Raw genomic sequence first — 22,789 nt, 5'->3', positions numbered from 1 at the left:
CTGCACCAGTTTGCGTTCCCACCAGCAATGCAAAAGAGATCCTCTGTCTCCGCATCCTCGCCAACATCTGTTGTTGCCTGAGTTGTTCATGTTAGCCATTCTGACAGATGTGAGGTGGTATCTCATTGTGGTTTTGATTTGTGTTTCCCTGATGATGAGTGATGGTGAGCATTTTTTCACGTGTCGGTTGGTCATCTGGATGTCTTCTCTGGAGAAGTGTCTATTCATGTCTTTTGCCCGTTTCTTCACCAGATTATTTGTTTTTGGGTGTTGAGTTTGATAAGTTCTTTATAGATTTTGGATACTAACCCTTTTTCTGATACGTCATTTGCAAATATCGTCTCCCATTCTGTCGGTTGCCTTTTAGTTTTGCTGATTGTTCCCTTCGCTGTGCAGAAGCTTTTTATTTTGATGAGGTCCCAGTAGTTCATTTTTGCTTTTGTTTCCTTTGCCTCCGGAGACGTGTTGAGTGAGAAGTTGCTGTGGCCAACGCCAAAGAGGTTTTTGCCTGCTTTCTCCTCGAGGATTTGGATGGCTTCCTGTCTTACATTTAGGTCTTTCATCTGTTTTGAGTTTATTTTTGTGTCTGGTGTAAGAAAGGGGTCCAGGTTCATTCTTCCGCATGTCGCCGTCCAGTTTTCCCAGCACCGCTTGCTGAAGAGACTGTCTTTATTCCATTGGATGTTCTTTCCTGCTTTGTCAAAGATTAGTTGGCCATACATTTGTGGGTCCATTTCTGGGTTCTCTATACTGTTCCATTGAACTGAGTGTCCGTTCTTGTGCCTGTACCATACTGTCTTGATGATTACAGCTTTGTAATACAGCTTGAAGGCCGGGATTGTGATGCCTCCTGCTTTGGTTTTCTTTTTCAAGATTGCTTTGGCTATTCAGGGTCTTTTCTAGTTCCTTACAAATTTTAGGATTGTTTTTTCTGGATCTGTGAAGAATGCTGGTGATATTTTGATAGCAATTGCATTGAATCTGTAGATTGCTTTGGGTAGTATTGACATTTTAACAATTTTTATTCTTCCTATCCAGGAGCTTGGAACCTTTTTCCATTTTTTTGTGTCTTCTTCAATTTCTTTCTATATCTTTTAGTGTATAGATTTTTCACCTCTTTTGTTAGATTTATTCCTAGGTATTTTATGGTGTTTGGTGCAATTGTAAATGGGATCGATTCCTTGATTTCTCTTTCTGTTGCTTCATTGTTGGTAAAGTGAGATACATTATAATTGTAAGAGGGGAGCAGACTGAGAGGAGACAGGACTGAGCATGGCGGTGGGGGGGGGAGGGTTGCTTTAAGACTGCTCTCTGGGACTGAATCCTAGGTACCACGCTCTCTCTCACTCCCTCCAGCCATGGAGGCCTCAGTTCTGGTGGATCCGGTGCCCCATTTTTAAAACAAATATCTTAAAAAAATTTTTTTTGGTAATGTTTTATTTATTTTTGAGAGAGAGAGATAGACACGGAGCACACATGGGGGAGGGTCAGAAAGAGAGGGAGGGAGACACAGAATCCGAAGCAGGCTCCAGGCTCTGAGCTGTCAGCACAGAACCCTACGTGGGCTTGAATCCACAGACAGTTAAGACCGTGACCTGGGCTGAAGTCAGACACTTAGCCGACTGACCCATCCAGGCGCCCCTTAAAACAATTATCTTGAGACACTTTATGAAATTCGTAGACACTATAACCTTCTGACACATACAATTTTTTTTTTTTTACTTTGTGTGTGTTTTATTTTCCCAAATAGCTCCTGAACTCCTTGAAGACAGGAATAATATCTTTTTCAAAAAATTTTTTTTAACATTTATTTATTACTGAGAGACAGACAGAGAGAGACACAGAGCATGAGCATGGCAGAGGCAGAGACACAGAATCCGAAGCAGGCTCCAGGCTCTGAGCTGTCAGCACAGAACCTGACACGGGGCTTGAACTCACAAACCGCGAGATCATGACCTGAGTCGAAGTTGGACGCTTAACTGACTGAGGCACCCGGGCGTCCCTTTTTTTTTTTTTTTTTTTTTTTTTTTAATTGAGACAGAGGGCTCAAGTGAGCAAGGGCAGAGAGAGACTCCCACAAGGGGCAGGGGACAGAGAGAAAGACAGAGAGAGAGGGAAGAGTGGCGCACCCAAAGCGGGGCTCACGTTCACCAGAAGCAGGGCTCGTGCTTACCCAATGCGAGACTTGATGTGAGACTCCCTGCGAGACTCAAACTCACAAACGGCGAGATCATGACCTGAGCCAAAGTCAGATACTTAACTGACTGAGCCACCCAGGCACCCAGGGCTATAGTATCTTTAATACATTTTAGTATCTCTTTCAATGCATTTCTTTTTTCTTGTTTCTCATTTTTATTTTTTTCAACTTTTTTTTTTTTTAATTTATTTTTGGGACAGAGAGAGACAGAGCATGAACGGGGGAGGGGCAGAGAGAGAGGGAAACACAGAATCGGAAAGAGGCTCCAAGCTCCGAGCCATCAGCCCAGAGCCTCACGCAGGGCTCGAACTCACAGACCGCGAGATCGTGACCTGGCTGAAGTCGGACGCTTAACCGACTGCGCCACCCAGGCGCCCCCTTGTTTCTCATTTTTAAAAATATTTATTTACTTTTGAGAGAGAGAGAGCGCGTGCACAAGTCAGGGAGGGGCAGAGAGAGAGGGAGACACGGAACCCAAAGCAGGCTCTAGGCTCCAAGCTGTCAGCACAGAGCCCGATGCGGGCTCGAACCCATGAACCATGAGATCACGATCTGAGCCAAAGTCGGATGCTTAGCCCACTGAGTCACCCAGGTGCTCCTCCCTCAATGCATTTCATGTAGTATGTGTTCAATAATGTGTCCTTCTTACGATTACTATTGAAAGGCAAGGCAACATACATACAAGTTGTTAGTTTCACTTCTACCATCATGTTAGTTTTTCCTGTCCTTGAGCCTCATACACATAGAATTATAATGTATGTCCTGTTTGTGTCTGGCCTCTTTCAGAAGTGAGTGAATCTGTGAGATTCATCCATGTTGTTACATACTGGTCGTTGCTCTCCACTTGTGTAACTAGGCCATAACGTATTAATTCTCCTGTTGGTTTGGGTTGTTCCCACTCTGGGGCTATTATGAGCAAAGCTTTTATCAACATTTTTACACAACTCTTTTTGTGGACATTAATACGTACCTTCTTTGGTGAGAGAGCCCATAGCTGAACCATAGAGTAAATGTATATTCAGCTTGAGTAAATACTGCTATACTTGAACTGTATTTATAAAGGAGAAAAAGACAAATAAACTCTATTTGAAATATGTGCTTAAGGGGTACCTGGGTGGCTCAGTTGGCCCAGGTCATGATCTCTCGGTTCGTGGGTTTGAGGCCCGCGTCAGGCTCTGTGCTGACAGCTCAGAGCCTGGAGCCTGCTTCGGATTCTGTGTCTCCCTCTCTCTCATTCACGCTCTGTCTCTCTCTTTCTCAAAATAAATAAGCATTTAAAAAAGTTTAAATATGTACTTAAGGGGTGCCCGGGTGGTTCGGTCAGTAAAGCGTCCAATCTCTGATTTTGGCTCAGGTCATGATCTCGTGGTTCATGGGTTCAAGCCCCAAAAGAGCTCTGTACTGACAGCTTGAGGCCTGCTTGGGATTCTCTGTCTCCCTCTTTCTCTGCCCCTCCCCCGCTCACACACCCCTTCTCTTTCTCTCTCTCATTCAAAAATAAACATTAAAAGAAAAGGAAAGAAGTACTTAAATATGCAAATGTTAAGGTGTGATTTCCCTAGAAGATATAAGGAAAGAGTCAGAGATTTACAGCTACTTGCAATGACATAGTTTGGATTTATGAGAAGACAATTATAATATGAACAAATGTTGAACTTGTTTCTTTATATTTGATAATTTGAAAGAGGTATGTGTATATATACTCAGCCTTTTGACATATAGTTAGAATCACAGTGAACGAGGCAGCTACGGTACAGCCTTATAGGTTTTACTACAAGGGATGCCTTCAGTGAGGGGTATTTTCCAAACATAGTGAGCAGCTCTTGGGAGAGATCCAAAGAAAACAAAACACAGTCTTCCTGCAATGTAAATAATAGTGGAATTCCTGGAAATTTTGGTGCAGATTAACAGCAAGCAAGATAGATCTTAAAAATTTTTTTTAATGTTTATTTATCTTTGACAGAGAGAGACAGAGAGAGAGAGAGAGCATGAGCGGGGGAGGGACGGTGAGAGAGGGAGACACAGAATCGGAAGCAGGCTCCAGGCTCCAAGCTGTCAGCACAGAGCCCAACGCAGGGCTTGAACTCATGGACAGTGAGATCGTGACCTGAGCCGAAGTCAGATGCTCAACTGACTGAGCCACCCAGGCGCCCCATCAAGCAAGATATATCTTGAGTTTACATGTAAAATGAAGTTAGATATTTGGCACGTATTGTTAGATGTCTAGCAGGGACACCGACAGGCCACTTGGGTATAGGAAAATTATTCTTCATGCAGGACAATATTACACGTAGCAGGATGGCTTGGCCCTCACCCTGTAAGGGCCCTGCCTTCACTCACAGTGAGATTCAAAACCCCCACATACTTCCAAAATGACGACAGGGGGCAGTATCACCCCATTGAGAACCACTGTCCAAGCAAGACCTCTTTTGTCCAATATGGTCAACAATAGCCATCTGTGGTTTGTTATATATTAAATGAAATTAGAAGTCCAGTTTTTCAGTCATACTAGCTACATTTCAAGTGCTTAAAAACACACGTAGCAAAAACTTCCCACAGAGAAAAGCCCAGATCCATATGGTTTCACTGGTTAATTCTGCAACTACTTAAAGAATTGATAGTAGTTCTTCACAAACTCTTCCAAAAGATAGAAAAAAGAATACTTCCCAACTCATTAAATGAGGTCAGCGTCATCCTGATACCAAAAACTAGAAAAAAATGACATAAGAAAATTACAGACTAATATGTCTTATAAATAGAGACACAAAATCCTCAACAAAACACTAGAAAATCTAATATACAAACTGTGACCGAGCGAGATTTATTAGGAATACGAAGTTTTAAGGGGGTGCCTGGGTGGCTCAGTCAGTTAAACATCTGACTCTTGATTTTGGCTCAGGTCACGATCTCACAATTCTTAGGTTCAAGCCCCTCATCGGGCTCTGCGCTGAAAGTATGGAGCATGCTTGTGACTCTGTCTCTCTCTGCTCCTCCCCTACTCACTCTCTCTCTCTCTCAAAATAAATAAATACACATTAAAGAAAAAATGAATCAATGTAATACACCATATCAATAAAAGACAAAAACCACACGATCATCTCAATAGATGTGAAAAAAAGAGCATTTGACAAGATGCAAAACATCTTCATGATAGAAACACTTTGCAAAGTAGGAACAGAAGGGAACTTCCTCAATATGATATATAGGACATCTACAAAAAATCCACAGCTAACATCATACTTAATGATGAAAGATTGAAAGCTTTCCCCCTAAAATCAGGAATAAGACAAGGAAGTCTACTCTTACCACTTCTCTTCCACGTTGTACTAGAGGTTCTAGCCAAGGCAATTAGGCAAAAAATTACATAAAGGACAGATTAGATAGGTTTGCAGACCTCGTATGTAGAAAATCCTAAGGAATTCATCAAAAACTGTTGGAAGTAATATTGAGTTCAGCAAGGTTGGAGGGTAAAAGAGCAAAAGACAAAAAGCAATTGTATTTTTATACGTTTGTAGAGGCCAATCCCCAAAGGAAACAAGGAAAACAATTTCACTCACAAATCACCGAGAAAGAAGAAAATACTTAGAAATAAATTTAACAAAAGAAGTGCAAAACGTATACTTTGAAATTAGAAAGCATTGTTGAAAGAAAATAAAGTTCTAAGTAAGAGGAAATGCATCCCATGTTCATGGATCCAAAGAGTTAATATTGTTAAGTTGGCAATACTTCCCAAACTGATCAACAGGTTCAGTGCAATCCCTATCAAAATCGCAAGTTGGTTTCTATGCGGAGATTCATAAAACGTTTTTGAAAAAGAAGAACAACGTTAGGGGATTCACACCTCCCTATTTCAAAAACTCTCTACAAAACCACAGTAATCAAGACAGTGTTGTAATAGCATAAGAATAAGCATGTAGATCGATAGGATTGAATTGAGAGTCCAGAAATAAATCCCCAAATTTACAGTCAACTGATTTATAACAACTGATTTTCCAAAACAAATCAATAGGGAATGTTTTTTTTTCTTTAACAACATTTTTTTAAATGTTTACTTATTTTTGAGACAGGGAGAGATAGGGCGTGAGTGGGGGAGGAGCAAAGAGAGAAGGGAGACACAGAATCCGAAGCAGGCTCCAGGCTCTGAGCTGTCAGCACAGAGCCCGACGTGGAGCTCGAACCCACAAACTGTGAGATCATGACCTGAACCTAAGTCAGACGCTTAACTGACTGAGCCACCCATGTGCCCTGGGAATCTTTTCAATAAATGGCGTTGGGACACCTGGATATCCACATGCAAAAGGATGAAGTTGGGCCCCGTGTTAGGGGTCCCCAAGACCATCCTCAAGTTCAATGATTCACTAGGAAGACTCATAGGACTCAGCATATAGTCATACTCACGGCTGAAAGGAAACAAGCCAAAAATCAGCAAAGGGAAAAGAAAGACACATGGAATGAAGTCCAGGGCAACCAGATACAAGATTCCGAGTCTTGTCCTGGTGAAAACACATATTTAAATCTCCCAGCAATGAATTGTGACAACACCTATGAAATGTTGCCATCTAGGGAAATTCCAAACTTCTAGAAGGAAATCAAGTGTTCAGCAGAACCCATAGTGTTTGTACAAGCCTTTTAAGAAGTGTGTGCCCCTGGTAGCAATTAATGATGGGAATCCTCCTGAAACCTAAGTTCTCAAACTCCAACCACAGGCCAACCTTGCAAGCAGCCTTTTTACAAGGTTAGTCGTTTGGGCCTGCTACGTTAACTCTTTTCTGGGCATACCCTTACCTCACATGACATGCAAATAAGAACTCAAAATGGATGAAAGAATTAAATGTAAGAGCCAAAACGATACAACTTTTAAAAAGAAATAGGGAGGGGCGCCTGGATGGCTCAGTCAGTTAAGCATCTGACTCTTGATTTGGCTCAGGTCATGATCTCACGGTTTGTGAGTTCAAGCCCCAAGTTGAGCTCCACGCTGACAGTGCAGAGCCTGTATGGGATTCTCTCTCTCTCTCTCTCTCTCTCTCTCTCTCTCTCTCCCTCTCCCTCTGACCCTCCCCCCCATCTTAAAAATAAATAAATAAACTTAAAAAAAAAAGAAACACAGGGATAATTCTTCTTGACTGTAGCTTTGGCAATGCTTTCTTAACTATTTCACCAAGAGCTCAAGCAGCCAAAGGAAAAATAGATAAATTTGGCTTCATCAAAATTCAAAAGTGTTGTGCACCGAAGACATCATCAAAAAGGTAAAAAAAAAGTAACACACGGAGGAGGAGAAAACATTTGAAAATCCTGCCTCTGATAAAGAATTTGTATCTAAGATACATAAAGAACTTTTTAAAAAAATTTTTTAACGTTTATTTATTTTTTGAGACAGAGAGAGACAGAGCATGAATGGGGGAGGGGCAGAGAGAGGGAGACACAGAATCCGAAACAGGCTCCAGGCTCTGAGCCGTCAGCACAGGGCCCGACGCGGGGCTCGATCTCACGGACCGCGAGATCATGACCCGAGCTGAAGTCGGCCGCTTAACCGACTGAGCCACCCAGGCGCCCCAATACATAAAGAACTTTTACAACTCAAACATTTTTTTAAATGGGCAAAGGACTTTTTTCTCCAAAGAACATATACAAATGACTAATAAGTACATTAAAAGACGCTCAAAATCCTTAGCCATCAGGGAAATGCACATCAAAACCTCAATGAGATACCATTTCACACCCACTAGGAGGCTATAATAAAACAAAGAACAAAAAACCAAACAAAACAGGAAAAGAGTAAATATTGGTGAGGATGTGGAGAATCAGAACCCTCACGTGTTACTGGTGGAACGTAAAATGGTATTGTCACTTTGGGTAACAGGCTGGCAGTTCCGTCACGAATTAAACAGAGTTACCAAATGACCTACAGTGTTATAGGCCCTGTTACTCAAGAGAAATGAAAACATATGTGTGCTCAAAAACTTGACCCAGTGGGGCGCCTGGGTGGCTCAGTCGGTTGGGCGTCTGACATCGGCTCAGGTCATGATCTCGCGGTCTGTGAGTTCGAGCCCCATGTCGGGCTCTGTGCTGACAGCTCAGAGCCTGGAGCCTGCTTCGGATTCTGTGTCTCCCACTCTCTCTCTCTCTCTTTCAAAAATAAACACACACACACAAACTTGACACAAATACTTAGAGCAGCATTGTTCATAGTAGCAAAAAATTAAAATTAAAAAAAGGAAACGCGCTGGATTTCCATCAATGGACACGTGGATAAACAAAGCATTGTATGTCCACACAATGAAATAATATTATTCGGCCATAAAAAGGAATAAGATACTGATCCATGTTACAACATGGGTGACCCTTACGAATATTATGCTAAGCGAAAGAAGCCAGTCACCGGGGCCACATGTTATATGATTCCATTCACACAAAATGCCCAGAATAGGGAAATCTATAAAGACAGGAAGTAGACTGGAAGTTTCTTAGGGCTGGTGGGGGTAGGGTGGGGATGGAAGGGTAGGGAGTGACAGCTACAGAGTACAGGATTCCTTTATGGGGTGATAAAGGTGTTCTAGAGTTGACTGTAATACGGGGCATACTTATCTTTGATTATACAGAAAACCGATTACTGTATACGGTTACGTGAAGCAATGTATATCTCAGTAAAGCTGTTAGAAACGTTTAGATAATCCAGATTGGATACGTTTCCACTCACTTAGCAAATGATCAAAAATGTTTATACCCAGTGCTGAGGAGGGTGCTGTGAAGCACACACACTTGACAGGTGCCCTAAACTGGTGAAACAAAACACCTTTCAGAAAATTATGTGGTGACGTATCAGCCCTCAAAGAACGCGCATCCTTCAAGTTTCACTTTTGAGAATCTACCCCAGAGAAATACTGTTATATACAGAAAAATCTAATGTAAAAGGGTTATGTTTAATAATAATAATAACAATAAATGGATACAAGACAAATGGCCAGCATTAATAGAACGATTAAATAAGCTGTAAAGGGCCACAGTGATGGAATACTGTGTACCCGTCAAAATGAAACATATTTTTCTATCTAAAAAGTTCCTGGCCTTTCGAAGGACAAACTCATAAATTTGTTGAACCGAAAAGGAGGCTGAGGGAAGTCCTATTTAAAAAAAATGTTTTGGGGCGCCTGGGTGGCTCAGTCGGTTAAGCGTCCAACTTCGGCTCAGGTCACGATCTCGCGGTACGTGAGTTCGAGCCCCGCGTCGGGCTCTGTGCTGACCGCTCAGAGCCTGGAGCCTGTTTCAGATTCTGTGTCTCCCTCTCTCTCTGACCCTCCCCCGTTCATGCTCTGTCTCTCTCTGTCTCAAAAATAAATAAATGTTTAAAAAATAAATAAATAAAAATAAAATGTTTTAAAGGGGCACCTGGATGGCTCAGTGGGTTAAGCGTCTGACTTCAACTCAGGTCATGATCTCATGGTGAGTCCGAGCCCTGCATCAGGCTGTCTGCTGTTGGCACAAAGCCTCCCTTCAGATGCCCTTTTCCCCTCCCTCTGGGCCCCTCCCCTCCCCTGCTCTCTCTCTCTCTCTCAAATAAACTTAAAAAAAAAAAAGTGTGGTCCCAAGAACAACAGCATCAGCATTACCTACACGTACGATAGAAATGCATATTCTTGGTCCCCACCCCACACTTCCTCAATCAGAGCCCTGGGGGTGGGCCCAACAATCCATATTTCACTAGCCCTTTGGAGCACACTAAAGTGTGAGAACCACTGGCATAACGCAGTGTAACAAGAGAGGCAGGATTCCAACTGTAGCAGGATCAAAGCTAACATGTACTGAGTGCTGACTCTGACTTCCCACGAGGTCATGTCGTTTCCACAACCATATTACGAGGGGTTGGAACTTCGGTTATTCCCACTGGACAAATCAGTAGACGGAAGTGCAGAGATGAAGGTAATTGCCCGAGATCGTGAGTTAGCGAATGGTAGAGCTGGGGCCCGCAGACCGGGCTTCTCTGCCTGCAAAGCCCACGCTATTAACCATCATGCCCACGTTTCGCTGAGCGTGGGCCCCAAACATCACAAGTAGTGATGGGATGGATGGTCTCAGAGCGTACTTGGATGTTTACTTTGAACTCCGAGAGTTATGTACCGGTAGGTCTTCCTCGACTGAGGACGGGGTTCTGTTGTGATGAACCCATTAAACTGAAACTATTTTAATTTGAAAATGCATGTGATACACCCAACCTACTGAACATCATGGCTTAGCCGAGCCTACCTGAAATGTGTTCAGAACACTTAGCCCAGCCTGCAGTGGGGCAAAATCATCGAACGCAACATCTATTTTACAATAGAGTGTGGAATACCTCATGTGATTGATTGAATACCGTACTGAAAGTGACAAAATGGTTGTACGGGAACACAAGGGCTGTAGGTGAGTCTGTCGTTGACCCCGGCGATCGCGTGGCTGACTGGGAGCTGCGGATCGCCGCCACTGCCCCGCGTCACGAGAGGATAGCACCACGTATCGCCAGCCCGGGAAAAGATCAAAATTCCGAATTCCAAGTAGAGCTTCTACTGACTGGCTCTCACGTTCACACCATTGTAAAGTCGGAAAATTGTAAGTGAAACCCTCATGAGTCAGGGACTGTCTGCGTTTATTTTAATGAGGTGAAGAAGAAAACATGTAACTAGCATTTCACACTCATGATTCCAAGAGTAGCATTAAGCTTCCTTTTAAAAATTTGTATGGTCACTTAAAAGAAATACTAAGTGAATAAAAGCACTCGATGGGGACGCCTGGATGGCTCAGTCGGTTAAGCATCCGACTTCAGCTCAGGTCATGATCTCACGTGTGTGTGGGAGTTGGAGCCCACGCTGACAGTGCACAGCCTGCTTGGGATTCTCTCTCCCTCTCTTTGCCCCTCCCTTGCTTGCTATCTCTCTCTCTCAAAATAAATAAGCATTAAAAAATTTTTAATGAGGTGGGGGGAGGGGCAGAGAGAGAGAGAGAGAGAGCGAATCTGAAGCAGGCTACCTGCTGTCAACGCAGAGCCTGATGTGGGGCTTGAACCCACAAACTGTGAGATCATGACCTGAGCCGAAGACAGGTGTTCAACCTACTGAGCCACCCAGAAGCCCCTAAAATTTTTAAAAAAATATATGATTTATGCAGGGGCACCTGGGTGGCTCAGTCGATGAAGTGTCCAACTTCGGCTCAGGTCATGATCTCAAGTCTTGTTGAGTTCAAGCCTCCGTCCGGCTCTGTGCTGACAGCTCAGCTCTGATTTGGATTCTGTGTCTCCCTCTCTCTCTGCCCTTCCCCCACTCTTCCTCTCTCTTTCTTAAAATAAATAAACTTTAAAAAATAAAATAAAATCTTAGAAACATAGGAGGAATATATGAAAGTCAGCCTCCTACTTTGAAATATGTCACAAAAATAAGATAGGCTGATTTGCATGGAGTGTTACATATGGGATAAAGTAATTCTAGCAAAAGGTTTACTGTGGAACCATGCTTACATGAATACGAATTCTCTCAACCTCCCTGTAGGCTTGAAAACTTACATGTTGGGGGGAAATGTATATATATATGGCCCCGTACAGTGAATGAATGAATGAATGAATGAGTAAGGCCTCAAAGATGAAGTAGAAATCTGCTGAAATGCTTTCTTTATGCTCTCCTGCCTACATTCCAAAGTGGGTTTGTATTACTTCTGTAATAAAAGAAACATTTTTTTTCAACCAGAAAAAAATGGCACAGGAATCAATTGACAAAATAGGCATTTATTCCAAGGACATAATGCCGTGAAGAAACCCCCCAAGGCCAGCCTGGGAGTGGGAGAAAACGGCTCCCCCCAGCTCAAGGGGGAACGGAACCTCGGTGCTTCTCTGCACCCCAGCCGTGCAGGGAAGCCTGGGGCGGAGCTCTGGGAATGAGCTCTGGGCTGTGGGCCCGCGGCCTGACTTGCCCGCCTGTCAGCGCAGGCCCAGATTAGTGTGACCAGTGCTCCAAGAAGCCAGAGTGTCAAGACAGATGACAAAGGAAGTCGTGCAGAGGCAGGGCCAGGAGCCCTGACAGGGAGATGCCCAAGGTGTCGGAGATACAGGCGGCCGCCATGGCAAATTCCCGGTGCTCATCACTCGTCTGGAGAGGGCAGAAAGCAGGGGTGAGGCTTCAGTCCTAGACACCCCTGCCCTGGCCTTCCCCAGCGAGGCTACCCACAACCCTCAGCCAGCTGGTGCTGACCTCCAGCGCAATGTTGTGGAAGGTGTTCACATAGGCAGCACCGCCCAGGAGTCCCTCATACAGAATGATCAGGAAGACGAGGTAGATGCTGGGCAGGAAGCTCAACCACACGTCCACCAGCAGGAAGGCCAGGTTGAAGCACTATGGATGCAGGAGGAGGGGAGGGCTGAGCCTGGGACCGGCGGCGGCCAGGGAGGCCGCGATCCCATCCAGTGGCCCCCGGTTCCGAGAAATGCTGAGAGGGCTGACGGGCCTGGATCACATCCCAGCACCCAGCTGGCCTACCAGACCCTGAGATCCGGGGTAAGCCTGCTCCCTGTCCCGTCCCAGCACCCGAGACCTCGTAGGTCTCGCCCCACCTCACCATTGGTCCTATCACACCTGCTGCCTGGAGCGCTATTCTGCCTTCCCCTCACTTGGGATCTCCTAGCCACCACTGTTCGTGGCTCACCTTGGATCAGGACCCCTCCCACCCCAGTGCCCTCCTCCCAAGGGCACGCTCCCCCCCCCCCCCCCATTTTACCCGACTGAGGCTACACATGCACCAGCAGTTCTCAACCGGGTGTGATTTTGCCACCCAGGGGACACTGGGCAACATGTAAAGATGTTCTTGGCTGTCACGAGTGGGGACGGAGTAGGCAGAGGCCCAGCCCCCTGCCGGGCACGAACGGCCCCACGACAAAGGATGGTCCAGCCCCAAAAGTCAACAGTGCCGAGGTTGAGAAACTCTGGCTAAAGTGTTCTCAGTTCTCTTACGAAGCTTCTCCGACCCCACCCAAGGGGGTAGGTCCCTCCTGTGTGCTCCAGTCCTTCAGAGGATCCCCAGTGCCCCAGGTCTGAGCACACAAGGTTGCCTCCCCAGTGGGTAGGCTACCGTGGCAGCTCACGAGGTTGATGTACATACACCTAGGGGTGTGGTGACCCACATAGACCTTGCCCTCAGAGGTTCTCATTCATGAAGTCTGAGGTAAGCTCAGAGACCTGCATGGAAAAGAACACGCCCAGTAGGGGGCGCCTGGGTGGCTCCGTCGGTTGAGCGTCTGACTTCAGCTCAGGTCATGATCTCACAGTTCATGGGTTCGAGCCCTACATCGGGCTCTGTGCTGACCGCTCAGAGCCCGGAGCCTGCTTCCGATTCTGTGTCTCCCTCTCTCTCTGCCCCTCCCCTGCTCACTGGCGCGTGCACACTCGCTCTCTCTCAAAATAAGTAAATAAATAAACTTTAAAAAAAAAAAAAAAAAGGACAGCTAAAATCGCAAGCCACACATTTCAGTGGCATCTACTGAGTTCAGAATTGTTGACGCAGTGCTTTGGCACTTTGGGGGTACATAGCCCTGGGTTCGCAGTACTGCTCAGACCAACAGAGAAGCTGGAGGGCATTCACATGGCGTCGTCATAACCCGGAAGTGCAAAATCTTCACTTGCCCTATATCTCATTATCCGAGGCGTGAGCTCAGCTTATTAGAAAGGACTTTCCTGTACTAACCAAAGATGTATTTTGAGAGTTACCTTCAGGGGCTGTAGACACATGACCTTGAAAATGAGTTACCTCCAGGAGCTGTAGACACATGACCTTGAAACAGCGAAGGCTGGTTATGTGAAGCTACTTGGGTTAGACCGTTGGGAGTGGATGGTGTTTGTGCACTTAACGCTGTAATACTTTTGCTGTGGGAAGTCACAATTTGCTCGCCAGCCTTGAGGTCAATAGCCTGTTGACTACGACATCACCGATTCTATCACAATGAACCATCCAGAATAAAAGAATGGTACATTTTTTTTTTATCCTTAGAAACGTTATTTGAAACCCTGTGTCTCTGCGCGAGGCTTGTGGAAATAACCATTAAGTGAGTGCTTCTAATGGGTTAAAACAGAATACAAAATCTCATTTTCTTCTTCCTCTCACCTCTATTTCCTACGACTGCCCTGACAAGTAGGTGTTGGCCACACCCGATTTATAGAGGAGGCGCTCCAGGCTCAGGCTGGTGTAGAGACCGGCCCTAAGTCACCCAGCTACAGAGTACACAAGCTGGGATTTGCACCCAGGTTTGCCAGGCTGCTGAGGCCACGCGTTTTACGCAGAGCCGGCCGGAGCCCTGCTGGCCTTCTGTCCCCCGGGCCCAGAACCTGATGGTGAGCAATAAATAATTCCTGCTGAGGGAGGGAAGCCTGGGGTCTGGGAAGCCGGGAGCTACGGTGGGAACAGAGGGAGGGCTGGGCTCGGTACCTGCAGCAGGGCCAAGACCCACGTGAAGCGGATTCGACAGCAGCGGAGAGAAGAGCGGGACACAAAGACGCCGGCCTGGTAGAGCATCTGGTACCTTCGGTGGAGGCAGGGAGTAGGAGGAAGCCCTTCCGGGTGCCGCCCCCAGCCCCCTGCCCGTCCTGCCGCCACACCCTCGCCCTTCTTACCAGCGGTACTGCTGAGCGTGAGTCAGGGACGTGTTCCGGAAGAACAGGAGCTCAAACTGCAGCAGAGAGCAGGCAGGGCAGACGGTCAGAGACACGTGGGGCCCCGCCTCCGTTGCTACTCCGCCCCCCCCCTCCCCCCCCCCCCCCCCAGCAGCCCTCACTCACAAGCCCCTGATTGATGAAATACTCCGCAAAGTAGACCAGGACCAAGGGGACGATGTACCACAGCAGGCCCTGGAAGGGTCAGAAGCTGTAAGTGGCAGGCTGGCAGGCGGACACTGGCCACGGGGGACCCGCCACCATCCATACCTTGAACACGGTCCACCTTTCCTGAAGGGAGAGGTTCGAGCTGGAGTCTGCAGGGGAACAGGGAGAGAAGGGCAGGTGAGGCTGGCACGTTGACTCGGCAGAGGGTGCTGGTGTGCAAGAAACCAAGCACGCTCACGCTCACTGAGGGCGCTTAAATGCCACCGGACTGGGACTGTACAATTCAAAATGGTCAGATTGAGGGGCGCCTGGGGGGGGCTCAGTTGGTGAAGCATCTGACTTCCGGCTCAGGTCATGATCTAACGGCTTGCGAGTTCGAGCCCCGCGTCGGGCTCTGCGCGGACAGCTCGGAGCCTGGAGCCTGCTTCCGATTCTGTGTCTTTTCCTCTCTCTGCCCCTCCCCTGCTCGTGCTCTGTCTCCCTCTCCCCCTCTCAAAAATAAACATAAAAAAAAGGTGAAATCGGTAAACTTCACGTTAGCTCTGTTTTACCACTGCTTAGAAAGAAAAAAAGAAAGAAAGAAAGAAAGAGAAGGAAAGAAGCCGGTGAGACGTCTTCACGGCTCATGTATACAGCTCAAAGGCTACACACTCCATCCCAGCCAAGCTGGCCCCTCCTTTCCGTTTCTTGAACATCCAAGCTCATTCCCACCACAGGGTTTTAGAATTTGCTGCTCCCTCTGCCTGCAACCTGTTCACCCCGACATCCATAAGGCTGACACCTGGTCATTGAAATTTCAGCCCAAGGACACTGCCTCAAAAAGGCCTTCCGAACCACCTTCTCTACGCAGGACCCTTCTCTGTTTCCCCCCGGTTCCCAGCAGCAAAACCGCTTTATGTCCGGCCAGCACTTACCAATGCTTGAAAACAACACGTTTCCGATTCAGCTGCTTCTTCACGAATCTCCCCCCTTTCCTATGTCAGTCACCTGGTACCCCCAGCAAGTGCTCAATGAGAGCACTTCTTGAATAGATGAACGCAAATGATTCTTACCGTAACCAGCACATCCACTCCCCCCCCTTCCCGACCGGGTCCACCGCAGACAGCAAAGGCTAAAACCCAGCGAGAGAGACAGTGACGGCTCTGCGTCTCTTACCTGACTTCGCCTCGGGGGCCTCGCTGTTTATCAGGGGCTGCCGGGCTGATGTCTCTGCCTCTTCCTCCCCTCCAGGGTCCTGGGGCTCGGGAGATGTGAGCAAAAAGAAATAGCTAGGGAGCGGGTGGGATGAAGGTAAGACCAGAGAGGCCGCTCCCTCCCAGGGCACCACCCCCTCCACCCATCATTGCCACAGCCCCCCATCCCGTGCCAGAGATGATCGCTCTAGCTACCGTGTGTTACGCATTCATTCAACTTTTCAAATTTCCGTCACTTCTAATTTGCCGTATCTACGCTCCTCCTATATATAATTTTTTTTTTTTGCTTGTTATTTTCCTTTAAATTGATTCCCTTTTTCTACGTGGCCTTGTTCTAAGCATTAATATGTGGATAATAGATTGGATTGGCTAGTTTAAATTTTTTTCCTAACACACTCAAAATTAATCAAGTAAGGGTCCCCCCCACCCCGCCCCCCGCAAATCATCTTGGGATCCACACTGTATCAGAGGCTTCACACACATCACCTCATGAGGACACAAGGAGAACTACCGCCATTTAAGATATGGGGAAACTGGGGCGCCTGGATGACTCCGTTGGTTAAGCATCTGACTTGGGCTCACATCACGATCTCACGGCTCGTGAGTTCGAGCCCCGCCTCGGGCTCTGTGCTGACAGCTCGGAGCCTGGAGCCTGCTTCCGATTCTGTGTCTCCCTCTTTCTCTGCCCCTCCCCTCCTTGCGCTCTGTCTCTCTCTCTCTCTGTCTCTCTCTCAAAAAACAAGTAAACATTTAAAAAATTAAAAAAAAAAGATACAGGGAAACTGAGGGCCGGAGAGGTGAAACACCTTGCCCCACACTACATCGCTAGCAAGTGGTGGCTCCAGAACTCAAACCAGGCCCATCAGAGTCCAGAATCCACATCCCCTCTTTACAAGGCGGCCAGGATCGGAAGACTGGGAGCAGGGTCTAGTTCTCTCCCCTGACCCATCACCCTCCCAGCCCAGGCAGCCTACCTGGCCAGCAGCAGGGCGGGGATACCCAGCATGGACAGCAGGGTGTGCTGGGGGGAGAGGCCAGCCTGGGTGAGGCCCAGGTAGGACAACGCTCCCAGCAGCCCTGCTCCCCCGGTTCCTGAGGACCACCAGGAGATCACGGCCCTGAGAGGAACACAAGGGTTGAGGAAGGACCAAAGCCAGCACCGGGAGGTCCTCTCCCCGACTCCCTGCTCTGCCTGCTTACCTGGGGTAGAAGGCGGTGAGCGAGAGGAAGGTGACCTCCCCCAGACCTGACGAGATGCTAGCCAAGACCACACCTGGGGGGGAGGAGGGGGGGACAAGCATGGCAGTGACCACACCCAGCCTCCCTGATATCTCCGGCCCCCTGAGGTGTCTGGCCAGGGCCTCCTCTGCATCAGCTCAGCGGAGCTAAAAACAGATCCCTTGGGCAGGCGGGCTTCAGACCTGGAGTAGAACCAACCCGCTCCCCCCCCACATCCGCTCACAGGGAATGGTACCTCCATCCGCCCAGTTATCAACTCCGGAGCAAGAACTCATCTCTGATGCCTCGGCCGTCATGGAGTCTTGGTGACTGCTCGTCTTGAGCTCCCGGTGTTCCATCCATTCCCTCCTATCTCCCCACCCCCCAACCCCTCCAAAATGACCCCATCCCCCCTCTCCGGCCTGTGACAGTCCTGGAAGGCTTCTGAGGGTTACACAAACAATCCCTTTCCTCGGGAAGCTGGGGAGACTACCCCACAATGCTCAGTTTCGGTTCCTCTGGGTTCCCCACCTGACACAAAACCTCACACTCACCACACAGGCTGGTCCCCACTGAATGAGAAAAGGCAACCAGGATGAAGCTTCCCGCAGAACAAATCCCGCTGACGAGCACCCGGGGGCTGAGGGGGAGAGGTATAGCGAGAGAAGAAGAGGGTCAGCTTCCGCCCGCAACTCCCCAGCCCTCCGGCCGTCTCAGCCCTCCTGGCCTCCCCACTCTCAGATCCCACCTGCCCTTCCTCCCACCACCCCCACCCGGACCTGTAGGGCAACAGATGAAGACCAAGAGGGGCCAGCAATTTGATGACGAGGGTGGGGAGGATGTCGGCCAGGAGCACCGCCTGGAACGGGAGAACACGTTGAGACCCCAGATGGTCCCAGGCACAAACCTCCCAACCAAGTGGCCAAGGAAAGACACACACCAGCCGGGTCGACCCGCTACAAACACAGGCCCTAAAGTCAGACAGCTCTGGGTTCGAGTCCCAGCTCTGCTGCTCCTTAGCTAGGAGTCAACAAGACATTCACACGCTCCGAGTTTCAGTTTCCTCGTCTGGAAAATGGGGGATGGTTATAGCGCCTAGCTCGTAGCACTGCTGTGTGCATTAAATGAGCCAATGTAGGCCACACACAGAAAAGGCTCAGTAAATGGTCTTGATTATTATAATCACGACAGTCGCAGCTGGGTGCTGGGGGTGGGGGTGCGGGGCAGGGGGAGACCAGATGGGTACTCACAGCGGTGGAGACAGAGTTGCAGTCAAATCGAGATGAACTATTGCGGGTGGTGGGCGCTGGGTCTGGGTCTACCTGATAAAAGAGAAGAGTCTTTTACCCAGGGAGGCAAGAGGAGAGACCAAAAGGGCCCGACTCCAGTCCCAGCTCAGCCCTAACTTGAAGGACGGCTTTGGCTCCGCGCTGTACTCTTGGGACTTGGCTTTTTCTATGTGCACAACAGGCAGGGTGAGGTGGCCGTGGAAACCTTAAACTAAGGACCCGAAGGCCAAAGATGGCCCTGTAAATGGGCTCTACTTGGGTAGCACATTCAGGAGCTTTCATTTTTAAAGATTTCGGTTTCCAGAAAAGCTGATCTTGGACCAAATTCCCTGTGGGGCCTGTAAGGAGGTGGCTGCTGGCCTTTGGCGTGCATCCCCTCGCTCATCATAGACAAGAGGGTCTCAACGGGAGGTGATTATAGCCCCCAGGGAACATTTGGCGATGTCTGGGGACATTCTTGTCTCAACTGGAGAACTGGGGGGGGGGGGGGGTATGCTACTGGTATCTAATGGGTAGAGGCCAGGGATGTTGCTAAACACCCTACAATGCACAGAAAGCCCAACAACAAAGAATTCTCCAGCCTAAAATGTTCAGTGCTGGGGTTAAAAAAACCCTACCAGGGCCCCACCCAGCCAAAATTTGAGTTTGGACACCTGGCACCAGTTGATTCTTAAAAACCCTTCTCACTCTGAGGTCTGGGAGATTGGGAACTTTAGTCCTCTTGCCCCAACCCTTGGCTACCCCATTCCCTGAGTTTTTCAAAGGGGCCCCTGCCCTAGGTTGAGTTCTTCATCTTCCCATAATGACTAAATATGGTGGCGTGATAGAGAGGGTCACTTACACGGCTTTGGTTCCCGGATGCCCTCTGGTGGCTAAGGATGTCATGGGCGGCGCTGAGCATCACCACATAGGAAAAGTTGTTGCAAAGGCCCAGGAGCCTGGAGTGAGCATTATAGACCTTTTGTTTCTTCAGTTTTATTGAGATATAACTGATACAGAAGAACACATCCCAGCCTCCTTCCAGGCTTACAATCTACCCACAGTCCTAGCACCAAATCTCCCCTTCTTGTGGCCTTCAGTCAGCTCCCTTGTTTTTCTCTGTCACTAGCCCCCCCCCCCCCCCATCTCCATTCAATGTTAGGGCTAGAAATAACACGCTTTGGGAGGCAGACTTGGGTCCACATCTTATCTCTCCCAGGAAGAGAAGGAAGTCGTCCTTGATGCCTGTCTCCTCCAAGCTTCCACCATGATTCAGTTCCCGGGACTATTCTCATCCACTGATCCACAGTCTCTGACGTGCTGGGACAGTAGAAAGATCCCGGAGCTTGAAGCTCGGAAGGATCACGTTCAGATCCCAAGCCTGCTGCTTCCTACTTGAGTGGCCTTGGTCTCCTCATGGGTAAATGAGGATACAAGTTTCTCTTCTCACTGCCTCACAGGGGGCTGCAGGGATGAAAATAAGATAATACCAAAGTCCTTTATGACCCATGAAGAATCTTTTTTGCTTAGTCTCACTTCCCAGAGCCACACTCAGTGATGGGAAAGGAACTGGGCCAAGAGCCAGAGAGTTCATGTGCTCCTTCCACAAGCCTACAAAGTGGTACTACCGTTCTCATCTTGCTGCTGTGAAACCGAGGTTCAGAGAGGTTACGAGACTCTTCCAGAGTCACGTGGGAAGTCACTTCCAACCCAGTGTGCCACCCAAGCCCTCCATGGTCAGGTTAGTGCTAGAAGCATTTCCCAGAGCTCAATATTTGAATGATTCCAGGAGGTAGGTGGATGATCTTTTAAAAAGCAGGCATGTGCTTTTTAAAACATGCATTGGGAGCAATACTGGCTTTCCGTCTAGAATAGTGATTTAAAGTTTTCTTTAAAGAAACACACGCATTTACAAATCTAAAGCCTGACTTGCTTGAAGTAAAACACGAAGTAGTCCTACAGGTGAAATGAGGCTCTGGCCAAAATAAGAAGGTGGTAAGTAAATGAATAAAGTCTGGGAACTTTACCCGCAGCCTTGGGCAAACCAACTGGCTCAGTAAATATTTGTGAATTCAGCTCCTTTTTCAGAGCTCAATTTTTTCCTCCTCAGCTCTTTCTTCCTGTTGCTTCCCCTCTTCCCACCGCATTTTTACTTCTGCTGAACTCTTCGGGCCACTCACCAGAAACCCATCGCGTTCTTCCAAAGGGCTCCCTGACGGTCTAACAGACGGGGCCGAGGTTCGGGGGCGGTCTCCTCCCCTGGGAAGGCGAGAAGAAGCGAGCATGACCTCCACCCCACTCGCAGGTGCACGAAGGCCCCACGGGGCTCCTCCCGGGGCCGAGCCAGCGCCCGAGGCCCGAGTCTGGTGGGGACAGAGGCTGTCACTCTCAGGAGGGCGCGTAGAAATACGCACCCTCGGAATCCAAAAGGCGCCGCCGCGAGCCCGCACAGCCTCCCATGGCATCAAGTTCCGATCCCGCGAAGGGTTCAAAGTCAGCGAGAGTCCAGGCTTGGCTCTGACCCGGCGGATGAGGGTCTGCGACAGATGAGAAGGATCAACGCCCCACTGCCGGTCCCGGCTCCGGCTTCTCCGCCGCACTCGCGCCCGGCGACCCACCACGTTACCCCGGGCTCCATCTCGCGCCCTCGCACACCCCACCACGTCCCACCCGTGGGACTCCGCCCCCGCCCCCTTTAAAGCAGGGGGCTCTGCGGTCTGTACCTTTAAGAGCAGCTGCAAGTTCGGCCCCGAGGTACCGCAGGTGGGCGGCTCACGTGACAACACCAGCGGGTCCCTCATCACGTGCTTTTGGAGGTCACCACAACTTCCGGGTCCTCTCTCTGTCTTCGCTTTAGGCCTTCCCAGCCTCGGGGCGGGGGACAGAGAGAGGCCGGGAGAACCCTGGAACCGCTGGTTTAAAACTAGAGCGGGTAGGATCAGCAAAGAAGAGCCACGACATTAGACTAGCGGGGCGCAAGGTCTTGACCGTATCCTGCCAGCACTAGGCATGGCAGCAAGCGGCTTCAGCTCCTCTAGCGACCTTCAATTGCCAGAAATAAATATGGCCACCGGGTTACTCCCTTCTCTGTTTCTGGCTGGGAACAAAGACAGCCAGTTTCGGGGCATCCTTATTCTTATCTGTTGCCCTTAGATTGCTTCGGAACTGAAAATAAAGATAACACTCATCAAAGAGGATTTCTACCTATTGGCAATATCCAAAGCATTAAAGAGATCCCTTTCCCCAAATTATCCTAGAACTGAAGATTATCACAGAAATAGTCCCGCCTCCCCCCTCGCTTTACAGATGAGAAAACAAAAAAGGAAAATTGCTGGTGAAGACGCAAAGTGAGACCTAAACGTGACCTTAGAGACCTTTTTAGCAATAGGAAATAGAGCACCAGAGGCAGGTGTGTTTGGCTGAGCAGGCTGCTGGCAGAATTCCTGCCTGCATCGAGGATACTTAGACCTGACGAGTAATAAGGTCCAAAATTCTGATTCTGTGATCTCATCTAGTCCCTTTAATTGGAAATTTAGAAGGTGGGGATTAGGGGAAGAGGTGTAGATCAAAGTCACTTCACATAGTCCCAAATAAGGAGTGATTATTCTCTTACCTTTCTCTAGGTAGTTAAGCAGCATCCTGAATTTTCTTCATGGAGTCCTTCCCCTGCTAATCCCTTCTATGGGCTTCCACCAGCTGGTGCCCACCTCTACCAGCTCTTTCTCACCACCAAGTCCTCAGACTGCTGTTTGAAATGTGGCCCCCTTGGGCTGCTTCCCAGGTCACTCAACCAATGAAATATGGTGTCCTACTATGCTTGCGGTGCCCTAGAAACTCAGCAACATGTCATACATGGCCTCTGCCTTCAAGGAACTCACAAGAGGTTGAGAGGTAGACACAAATAACCACAACACAAAGCTTAGCCAAGTTTTGTTTTGCAAGAATGACTACAGATGAGGGAATGGACATTGGAGCCACCAGCCCGGCCCCTTCTTCCCCTTAGGGAAGCATTAATGACCCTGAAATGAGAAGCCAGAGCTCTTACCAACCCCTCTTCACTCCTACTCCTTGTCCCTAGGCAAAACA

The 22,789-nt window shown here is 48.4% G+C and overlaps 1 protein-coding gene across 2 annotated transcripts; it reads right to left on the bottom strand.

The window, feature by feature from the left end:
- Positions 1–11,925: 11,925 nt before the first annotated feature.
- CLN3 (CLN3 lysosomal/endosomal transmembrane protein, battenin) lies at positions 11,926–22,415 on the bottom strand. 2 transcript variants are annotated; one of them, XM_042971311.1, is made up of 17 exons: positions 22,317–22,415; positions 21,427–21,626; positions 21,118–21,240; positions 20,884–20,962; positions 19,566–19,662; positions 18,686–18,757; positions 18,215–18,294; positions 17,990–18,075; positions 17,418–17,490; positions 17,192–17,335; positions 16,180–16,292; positions 15,127–15,173; positions 14,983–15,051; positions 14,818–14,873; positions 14,633–14,726; positions 12,409–12,549; positions 11,926–12,306 (listed from the first exon to the last, which is right to left on the bottom strand). In XM_042971311.1, exons 3-17 carry the CDS (start codon positions 21,161–21,163, stop codon positions 12,187–12,189), a joined length of 1,317 nt encoding a protein of 438 aa, XP_042827245.1. In that variant the 5' UTR covers positions 21,164–21,240; positions 21,427–21,626; positions 22,317–22,415; the 3' UTR covers positions 11,926–12,186. The 2 variants fall into 2 exon arrangements, with proteins under 2 accessions (XP_042827245.1, XP_042827246.1); XM_042971312.1 differs by lacking the exons at positions 21,118–21,240; positions 21,427–21,626; positions 22,317–22,415 and having other exon boundaries at positions 19,566–20,167; positions 20,884–20,963.
- Between the last annotated feature and the right edge of the window lie 374 nt (positions 22,416–22,789).

The sequence above is a fragment of the Panthera tigris genome, chromosome E3 (assembly GCF_018350195.1).
Source record: "Panthera tigris isolate Pti1 chromosome E3, P.tigris_Pti1_mat1.1, whole genome shotgun sequence".
NCBI lineage: Eukaryota > Metazoa > Chordata > Mammalia > Carnivora > Felidae > Panthera > Panthera tigris.
The sequence above is the reverse complement of the archived record's forward strand: the minus strand, read 5'-3'. Positions and strand labels throughout refer to the sequence as shown.